The 10800-nt window shown below is 43.7% G+C and overlaps 1 protein-coding gene across 1 annotated transcript; it reads left to right on the forward strand.

Moving 5' to 3' along the window:
* Positions 1 to 7288: 7288 nt before the first annotated feature.
* Positions 7289 to 9805, forward strand: SLITRK4 (SLIT and NTRK like family member 4; the record flags this gene model as incomplete). Its single annotated transcript, XM_079764417.1, has 1 exon — positions 7289 to 9805. One exon carries the CDS (start codon positions 7289 to 7291, stop codon positions 9803 to 9805), a length of 2517 nt encoding a protein of 838 aa, XP_079620543.1.
* Positions 9806 to 10800: the final 995 nt, after the last annotated feature.

The raw sequence follows: 10800 nt of genomic DNA on the forward strand, positions 1-10800 counted from the left end.
AGGTCTACTTCTTTCAAAGCCAAGATTAAGGGCAATGGAACATGCAGAAAAACTGAAGCTATTACAAATCTGGCTCACAATATTTGCATTCATGCATTTTAGAAGAACACCAACCTTGTTTTGCTTTTGATTGTCATAAATAGTGCTGAAGTTTCTTTAACACTTTATTTATTTATATCTTTATTTTCCTTTTCTTAAGCTAGCAATTTCCCTAAGTTTACTGTTGTCCTATGGATATCACATGTACTAAGAGATAGAAAGGAGACTGCAGGACTAAAGGGTTGGTTTTTTAAAATTACGTTGAATGCAAAAGAAACAGAAGGCATGGAAGCTGTTACTTCTATGTTATTTCTATGAGTACCCACTTTGTCACTTTTAAGCAGCAAATTAAAGCATTCATTTTAATGACTTGGTATTAACCAGGTTATTAGCACTATTATTAAATTTATTGATATTCTAGGTGCTTTTTTCAGACTTTTGTCTCCAGATCCATATGGAGAACATTCCACAGTTATTGCAGTCAAATATAGTCAACTCTCAAAAGTTTTTAAGTTGCTAAAGATAAACTTTTAAATCATCTGATATTTACTGTCCAAACCTGGCCTTTTCAGCTATGATATAGTTAGAATGTTTATTATAGTTTCAGGTAAAAAATGTTTGGCTCATCCTATTGAATCTTGTTAACATTTATAGTAAAGGACAAACAATTCACCTATCCTGATAAAATATATTGTAGCTTCCTGAAACCTGCGCATTTAGAATAAATGCCAACTTGTTTTGGTATCCATTACCACTTTCAAATTGCATTTAAAATATAGTGCAACTGTGAGATCTTAATTAGTAGGATCTGTATTGTTCAAATGTACAACAGTAGAGGGATTTTTCAACGTACTGCAGCTGTTACCTATGAAGGAAACACATTTCACCTTACCAAGAGAAGCTGCACAATTACATATGTTGTTATGGACAGATTCTTTCGTGTTTCCTTAAGCAATGTTATTTCATAATGGATTTCACATTGAATATAGCAAATTTTACCATTGCTGCCCACTCAATTTCTGCCTCTAGGTTGATTTTAAAAGAGAAAGATGAATTTTTTTAGAACAATGAGAGTGGAGGTGAAGAAAGGGTTCTTTATAAAAGATGCAATATTCACCAAGGTCATAAAGAAATATGCCTATATACACATATCTATTTAAATATTCATTTAAATAATGTATATGCATCTCTATATAAACACTGGGTCCAGAAAACATTTGCAAGAGTATAACCTAAAGGCAGCCTCATGAAATGACAAAAATTAAAAAATAAACTATATGAATAGATACTACAAATGATATAGAAGGTAAGGCAGTATCCACAAAGAATGTAATAAATCCTTTGCTCATTGGATTTTTTTTTTGCCTCAATTTGAGGCCTTTAAACATCAACCAATTATGGTAAATGTTTAACTGTAGGAGTTCAGGCAGACAGCCAAATTCTGGTTTCAAAGCTCTTGCTAGGTTTAGCTTAAAAGAGTTTTTCATTTCTAAGTAAAAGCATTTCTGGGTACTGGCTATCCCTATAGTAGATAGAGCTACTGGAATTTGAATAAGTGGATTAGATCCTTAATAAATGGGCCTTGCAGTATTACCTGAAATGTGTGAAAGAATGGACTACTAGGAGTCCTAGGGAAATACTTCCCACTTATAATTTACCTCTATTTACCTAAAGCCAGTTTATTACCAAGGACACAAAGTAAAGAAAAAGTTGTTTTTCTTTGCCAACCCCTACAAAACTGCAAGGTTAGGGGGGGGGAAGGGAGCTAAAGGACAAATTAGGCCATTTCTTGTTAGGAAAACGAGGTATTTGAAATACAGACAAGATAGCTAACATAGTTAGATTTGCTTTCTTATCAAACATAAGGAGTCAATTACCATTCTGCACGAAACTGGTTTGAACATTAGCTCTTCCTTGGGATATTACTACCCTCTGTGGAAGCACTAACAAATGGGTAGAAGAAAGGGCAATTTGGATGGATGTTTGAGATGCAACTGCTAGAGCCTTTTTAGTACAGACATGACAGTGAAGGGGCTACTGAAGTGACTTTTCTTAGACCGTTTTGTCTCCTTTCCTGTCTCCTAGAGGTATCCTGAGGGTCTCTTCACAAACCCTTCTGCTCAGTCCCAAAGCTTTAAACCTTGCTTCCCTTCCCCTAAAGTCTCCCATTCACCAACACCCTCCCTAACCAAAGTCTCCTCCTGGTCACCACCAAAGCCCGGAGAAGTGGAATGCACACAATGCCTCCCTTATAGGGCTTGAGCTAGGGACTGGGCATGCTCAGTAGCCAAAGCAGATTTTTTTTTTTTCTTCCTTTGGTAGCAAGTGCGGCATCTCTCCCAGTCCCACACCTCTTTTTCCTCTACCTCTATCCCCCTCTCCCCACCCCAGCTCCTTAATCACCCTGCTTAACCTGTTCAACACCAAAGGCTCACAGAGTTCTGAGGTACCGAGAATTAACCGACTCCTAAATCCAGGAAATAGTCTCACTTTGGGCTAAAGCTTCACACTTTTGCCTTAAAGCCCCCAACCCATTACGCGCAGACAGGTAGGGGGAGTGCAAATACTACTGGATCCCGGGAAAATGGCCACAAAGAAGACTCCATCCAGGATCTCCCGCTACTGAAGAAGTACTCCCGGAGCCCCCTGTTCTGCTGGGTGACAGTTAGCCAAAGGTACTGTACCGGTGATACAAAGCCCAAGTGCGATTGTTGCCTTTGAATGTCATTGTTGTTGACTCACCCCCCTCGATCCTGGAATTATTCAGTTTCTCGGAGACTCGACGCCCCTGTCTACCTCCCTCGACCCATCTTCCCTCTTGCTCTTCGATGTTTCTTTGGCTTTGCTGGGGTTCTTGGTTGCTCTCTCAAAGGAACGCCCGCTCGTTGTGTGTGTGTGTGTGTGTGTGTGTGTGTGTGTGTGTGTGTGTGTGTGGTGTGTGTGCGCGCGCGCCTTGTTCTTAGGGGGCTGGGGGAGGAGAAAGGACTCGAGTGTGCGTGTATGTGGTGGGGGGATGGAGGTTGGCGCCCTCGCATTAGGGAACCAGTGTCTCTTTGCGAGAGAAAAGGGGTCGCTCCTCCCCAGGGGATGTTTTAGGCATAAAGAGGGGGCGGAAGCCAGGAGGAAAGTGCTCTCTTTCCAGGCATGTGGGTAGAAATCAAGTGGGGGTGTCTAGGTGGGGGACGGAGGAGCTCAGGAATGTGCGGGGGTCGAGGTGCTTGAGTGTCGGGAGGGAGGGCCAAGCGGGTGCTGGTGGGGGGGGGCAGTGGGGGTGGCGGGGGCGGGGATTAAGCAAGTGTATGTAAAGGTGCAGCCCTTGTGCGAGAGGCTGGGTGCGCGCGCGGTGTCTGGCCGGGTGTGTGCGCGCGCGCTGCTGCCCGCCAGCTTGCCTGCCCCGACTGCTCCGTGGGTTTGACCGAAGAGCGGGTGCCTACGAGCTGGAGCTGGGATCACGTAGTGACCATCGCTGAAACTGCGGCGCGGATCGCGGAGCCCCAGGCCCTACAAGAGCCACCAGGCTCCGGAGGTGGGTGAATTTCCAGCGGGGGCTGAGATAACTGCACCGACACGCGCTGCCTCTTCCCCGCTCAGTTGACTAGTGCCTGTAAGTGTGTGTGTGTGTGTGTGTGTGTGTGTGTGTGTGTGTGTGTGTGTTCGTGTGTGCGCGCGCGCTCTTGCGTGGAGGGAGGCCAGGAGCTTATTATTTTTAGTTTGGGTCGTGTTGGTTTGGGGCCGGCTGAGTGGCCAAAGCGGCCGTAGTGGCTACTCCGCCGCCGCTCCCACTTGCCTGTCCACGGAGTGGTCACAAGTCCCTTAGGGCCGAAGGAATAGGATGTCCTTAGCTTCGCTGCTCCCAGGGAGGCTGGGACGGCGGGGAAAGTGTCCTAGTCTAGGGCCGGTGCGCTGGGCTTTGTTTTCTGTGCCCCTGTCGCAGGTACTCTAGGTGAACGTGGATCCGGGGCTCAGGCACTGGCCCAGGAGCTGGTCGAAGACAGCTGGCACCCTGCAAGAAAGGGGATATGAGAGAAGCCGATGGGTAACTCTAAAAGCCCTGCAAAGCTGGGCAAGCGCTGGCAGCGCGACTTTGCAAGATGCCCAAATATTGAGCTGATTTCTGGCTTGGTGAGAGCAGCATTTTGTGGCTGGCCTGGCTGTGGGGTGGGGGTTGGGGGCGGGCAAGGGGATTCTGGACCACCGCTCTTGGCTAAGGAAGGACAGGGTCACCATGCCTGTGACAAGCGGGCCAGTGACACCCCAGTGGCTATTGCCCTCGTGGATTGAGCTAGTAATCTCTTCTCCCTCAACCACCGCACGCCCAGGTCTAGAGAGGCCGATGGAAACTCCAGCAGTTGTCCCTTGTGGGACGGGAGCGCGCTAAGAAATGTGTGCGCAGAGGGGCTGAAGGCCCCCGCGACATCCCCAGCGGTCCGCGCCTCCGCTGACTGACCCTAGAGGCCGCTGCTCTGCTCGGGCCGGGACCGGGAGGGGGCTGGTGCCGGCTCTGGGCAAGGGATGCGGCAAAACATTGCAGTACGCGCTATAGCCAATGGCCCCTCCAGGAGCGTCGTCGCTGCTGGCTCGAGGTAGGGAACAGTGGGCACCCCCTCTGCCTTAGGCAGGCGGAGGGAGGTTTCCTGTGCTAGCTCCAGGGGTGCCACCTCGGCCCACCCTCTTGGTTCCTTTGCTCCCCACAGGCCAGCTCCCTCCACAGGAGCGCGGAGCGGCAGGCGCAGCACTGTGGTAGATATTGGATTTGTGGTAAGGCTAGGTTTATGCAGTCCTGACCAGCCTTGGAAGCCTAGGGTCCTGCAAAAGGGGAGGGGAAGAGAGAGAGAGAGAGAGAGAGAGAGAGAAAGAGAGAGAGAGAGAGAGAGAGAGAGAGAGAGAGAGAACCGGGCAGCTCTTGGCAGCCCAAGAGATGACTTTGGTACCCAACTCATACTTGGTGTTTTCTTTTTTTGTTGCCTCCCCTCTTCATTCCCCCTCCCTTTTTTTTAAGTGGGCATGTTTTAGTGGTACCATGTGAATGTGACGTTTCGTTCGTTTACATGCAATGCCCCCTTCCCCTCTTGCTTGCTCCCTTCTCCTCTTTCCACTCTCCACGGTCTCTTGCCCTTTCCGTCTCCCCTTCTCTCCCATGACTCCTCAGCTCCCTTGCTAGGTTCTCCAGCTGCTTTGGCTTCCTCGGTTTCACAGACCTGCATTTGGGAAGTTCCTAGCTAGTCCTTGTACCTATCAAACCCCCCCCCTCCCCTGCGCTGCCTTGCTACTTAAAGTAGAAATTAGAAGGAGAAGGGTAGCTCTTAATGCAATTTCAAATCTGTTGTTGCCCCTTGTTATTATTTGTGTACTGAATTCAGGTTATTCTTTTCTTTGTTGTTTTGTTTTTAACTTGGTTACTTTTTTTTGGCGGGGGGGGATGGGGGTGTTATAACAAGAAATGACTCAACCAAACCTGGATGGCTGTTGAAAAACACATCTATAGCAAAGCAAAAAGATCAAGTGGGAAAATTTGTTTTTACAATGCAAGTTGGTTGAATGATGTCATACATAGTAATTATGACTTCTTTCTGTGCTATCAATCAAGCTGTCATGGTGAATGGGGGAATGCATTTCCATACATCAGCCAAGGAGCATCTAGGCAATTCTGCTTGTATGCTGAACCAAACTACTTAAAATGCAAATATTTCTGGGTCTTGCCTATTGGGTTGTCTACCTTGAGACATGTTCACTTTACCATTAGCTGATTCCTCATGGGCAAAAGACACAAAGGTGTTTCTGTGTGACACTTCTGTCTTTGTATTATTCCTGCATTGTGTGTTCCTCGGTAATTTAGTTAATATTTGCTGATAACCATATTGTAATTGCAGCCAGCTTTCCATTCAAGATGGAAAATACTTACATGGCTAAAATGGCATCAATAAAACAAGAATTCTTGTTGTTTCTTTTAAAATTTTCCATGAAGCATTTGCATATATTTGTGTATGCATGTGGTATTTAAGGAATTGGCTAAAACAGGTTAATTTGCTAAGCATTAAACTCCACTAAATTGATTTTTGATTTGTTTATAGACAGAGACATGGGGTAGTAATATTTGGAAGGTTGTGTTTGGGAAATGATGATTTTAGGACAAACATTTGCTGTAATAAATGTATTTGGGGCTGCAGCTACATCCAGTCAACAATCATAGTGTATTACATCTTCCTCAGCAGTGGCAATCTGTGGTCAAAGTGAAGGAGATAAGCATTTGAGCCAAGTGCCTGTGGGACCTGGGTTCAAAATGGCACAGGAAGGAATGGAAGAGGGCAAGGTAGGCAGGAGAACCAGTTCTTGAGGGAGGGAAAGCTGTCTGGATGTCAGCTAGACAGTGCAGGAGCAAGTAGGTTTCTCTCCTGCTTTCAGGGACGCAAAGACAAAAGGTATATTTTCCCTGTTTGGAAGATCACTGATAGGAAATTAGATACTGTTTATTTATCAGAATGGAATCTAAAACTTGGCCTTTTCTACTTGGTTCTTTCCCAAAACATTACAGGGTCATCTGTGGGTTTTTTAAGGCAGCAGTGTACAGGAATGAACTGATTTATGGCAATGTGCTTCCCAGTGGGCTGAAGTTCAGGCAGATCTCTTCCCAGGGCTCCTTCCACCTTGGCCTTTTGACTATCCCCTTTACAGCAATCCAATTCTCCCATTGGCATCCTCCATTGAACTCAGGGATCTAATATTCTCTCTGCTCAGCCTCTTATCCAGCTGAAGCCTAGGGAGCAGACATCTACAAACTGAAATGCCTTTGTGATGCTAACTACATGGATGACTTGATGGGCTCAGATCAGTCATTAGAGTTGCAAATAGAAAGGTCTGTGTTTGTTCAAGGGCACAGTTTGGTGGTCCAAGTAGAGAAAATATTTCAGATTTTTAAGGTTTAAGTATGATCAACAGTCTTTTCCTGTTGTTTGTCATGTGTTCTGTACATGTAAATTTTGTATAAAATACAGGTATGGAAATAAAATGTAAGGCTTTTTAGGTGGTTAGTGTTCGCTAAGTGAGAATACTCGGAGCTTTTGGTACCTTAAAAATTCAAAGCTAACAATTATAGTCATGTGTTTGCTATGACTTGCCAAATTTTCAGTTACTGCATTTATAAATACAAGTAATTTTTCTAGTAATAATCATTGAAAAAATGTTTTCTTCTTATTTTTTAGATTATTTCTCTTTATTCAGAAGCATAAAATTGCATGCCGATTGCAAGAAGATGTTTCTTTGGCTCTTTCTGATTTTGTCAGTCCTGATTTCTTCTTCGACAAATGCAGATTCTGACATATCAGTGGAAATTTGCAATGTGTGCTCCTGTGTGTCAGTGGAGAATGTGCTCTATGTCAACTGTGAGAAGGTTTCAGTCTACCGACCAAACCAGCTGAAACCACCTTGGTCAAATTTTTATCACCTCAATTTCCAAAACAATTTTTTAAATATCCTCTATCCAAATACATTCTTGAATTTTTCACACGCAGTATCCCTGCAGCTGGGAAATAATAAACTGCAGAACATTGAGGGAGGAGCCTTTCTTGGGCTCAGTGCATTAAAGCAGTTGCACTTGAACAACAATGAATTAAAGATTCTCCGAGCTGACACTTTCCTTGGCATAGAGAACTTGGAGTATCTCCAGGCTGACTACAATTTAATCAAGTATATTGAACGAGGAGCCTTCAATAAGCTCCACAAACTGAAAGTTCTCATTCTTAATGACAATCTGATTGCATTCCTTCCTGATAATATTTTCCGATTCGCATCTTTGACCCATCTGGATATACGAGGAAACAGAATCCAGAAGCTCCCCTATATCGGAGTTCTGGAACATATAGGCCGAGTTGTCGAATTGCAACTGGAAGATAACCCTTGGAACTGTAGCTGTGATTTGTTGCCTTTAAAAGCTTGGCTGGAGAATATGCCTTATAACATTTACATAGGCGAAGCTATCTGTGAAACTCCCAGTGACTTATATGGAAGGCTTTTAAAAGAAACCAACAAACAAGAATTATGCCCCATGGGCACAGGCAGTGATTTTGATGTAAGGATCCTGCCTCCATCTCAGCTGGAAACCAGCTATACCACTCCCAATGGTCACACTACTCAAACATCCTTCCATAGATTAGTGACCAAACCACCGAAAACTACAAATCCTTCCAAGATCTCTGGAATCGTGGCAGGCAAAGCCCTCTCCAACCGCAATCTTAGTCAGATTGTGTCTTACCAAACAAGGGTGCCTCCTCTTACACCTTGCCCAGGGCCTTGCTTTTGCAAAACACATCCTTCAGATTTTGGACTGAGTGTCAACTGCCAAGAGAAAAATATACAGTCCATGTCTGAACTAATACCGAAACCTTTAAATGCCAAGAAGTTGCATGTCAATGGCAACAGCATCAAAGATGTGGACATCTCAGACTTTGCAGAGTTTGAAGGACTGGATTTGCTCCATTTAGGCAGTAATCAGATTACAGTGATAAAGGGAGATGTATTCCACAATCTCACTAATTTACGCAGGCTGTATCTCAATGGCAATCAGATTGAAAGACTTTATCCTGAAATATTTTCAGGCCTTCATAACCTGCAGTATCTGTACTTGGAATACAATTTGATTAAAGAAATCTTAGCGGGCACCTTTGACTCGCTGCCAAATTTGCAGCTACTATACTTAAACAACAATCTCTTAAAGAGCTTGCCCGTTTACATTTTTTCTGGAGCATCCCTTGCGAGACTGAACCTGAGGAACAACAAGTTCATGTACCTACCTGTCAGTGGAGTTCTCGATCAGCTGCAGTCTCTGACACAGATTGACTTGGAGGGCAACCCGTGGGACTGTACTTGTGACTTAGTGGCATTAAAGCTGTGGCTGGAGAAGTTGAATGACGGGATTGTTGTGAAAGAACTAAAATGTGAAACACCTGTTCAGTTTGCCAACATTGAACTGAAGTCCCTCAAAAATGAAATCTTATGTCCCAAACTCTTAAACAAGCCATCTGCACCATTCACGAGCCCTGCACCTGTCATTACCTTCACAACCCCACTGGGTCCCATTCGAAGTCCTCCTGGAGGCCCAGTGCCTCTGTCTATTTTAATCTTAAGTATCTTAGTGGTCCTCATTTTAACTGTGTTTGTTGCTTTTTGCCTTCTTGTTTTTGTGCTGCGACGAAACAAGAAACCCACGGTGAAGCATGAAGGCCTGGGGAATGCAGAGTGTGGTTCCATGCAGCTGCAGCTGAGGAAGCATGACCACAAAACCAATAAAAAAGATGGACTGAGCACAGAAGCTTTCATTCCACAAACCATAGAACAGATGAGCAAGAGCCACACCTGTGGCTTGAAAGAGTCTGAAACTGGCTTCATGTTTTCAGATCCCCCAGGACAGAAAGTCATCATGAGAAATGTTGCCGACAAGGAGAAAGATTTGTTACATGTGGATAGCAGGAAGAGATTGAGCACAATTGATGAGCTGGATGAATTATTCCCGAGCAGGGATTCCAATGTGTTTATTCAGAATTTTCTCGAAAGCAAAAAGGAGTACAACAGCATAGGTGTCAGTGGTTTTGAGATCCGTTATCCAGAAAAACAAGACAAGAAAAACAAGAAGTCATTGATAGGCGGCAACCACAGTAAAATTGTGGTAGAGCAAAGGAAGAGCAGCGAGTATTTCGAACTGAAGGCAAAACTCCAGAGTTCCCCCGACTACCTACAAGTCCTTGAGGAGCAGACAGCTTTGAACAAGATCTAGGTCACGAAATTTTACTTCATGCAGAGGACATTTATTTAATGATGAAAGTGCCTTTTGTTGATTTCTAACTTCCAAATACTATGTTATCAATAGACATAGAGGCAGGTGTTTCCAAGGGTGTCTCATTAACTGTAGCTGCAAAGATGTGTCCAGTCGAAGAGAATCTCCAACAGATTTTACTGCATAAAACCTATACTGTGGAGTTCTGTGGGGATACTGCAAACTCTATTGCCAAAGGGATGCTTTATATACATAATACACTGAATTTAACCTCAAGAGGCAAATCTGTTTTGTACCCCAATGCAAAACCTTCGTCTCTTTGTGCTTTGTAAAGCAAAGTCAAGAAAACTGGTACCAGTGTTCACACCTCCGCTGGGTCCTTCATCTTGCACGTAGATTAAGTTGGTGGAACTGGAATACTCCTTCTGATTTGTGGCATTGTAACAACTCTCTGTAAAGATTATCTGAAAAGTAAAACAAAAAGCATGCAAAGAGAGAACATTCGATAGTATTTGTAAATCGATAACCTTTATGGCCTGCATCTTGAAACCACTGGATTTATAATGTTAAATTGTGCAAATATTTGTTTAAAATATGCATTGCATAAGTATAAAATAAATTTGAACACTTTAAGCATTACCTGTCTATACATAAAACTTAAGAGAGAAAAAAATCAACATGAATTACATAGCATTTGTCGTGATCTGAAGAAATACGTGACGTTTATCAGAATTAAACATGGCTCAACTTAAACTAACATTAGAGTTTGTTCTCAGTTATGTGAAATACCCACAATCCTTAAAGGTTGTCCAAAATTAGCAAAGTGCTTACCGTGTGAGCGCACCAAAAGCTATTTTTGTAACATAATTCATATTTATGAAGTACTTTGTATACTAAATAGGAAAATATGTACTCCTTAAAATGTATTTAATATGCCTGACTTGTTTTCCTGATCACAGGGAATTTATCAGTAAGTATAAATTTAGACAGAGACA

This window comes from Cnephaeus nilssonii, assembly GCF_951640355.1.
Source record: "Cnephaeus nilssonii genome assembly, chromosome: X".
Classification (NCBI taxonomy): Eukaryota; Metazoa; Chordata; class Mammalia; order Chiroptera; family Vespertilionidae; genus Cnephaeus; species Cnephaeus nilssonii.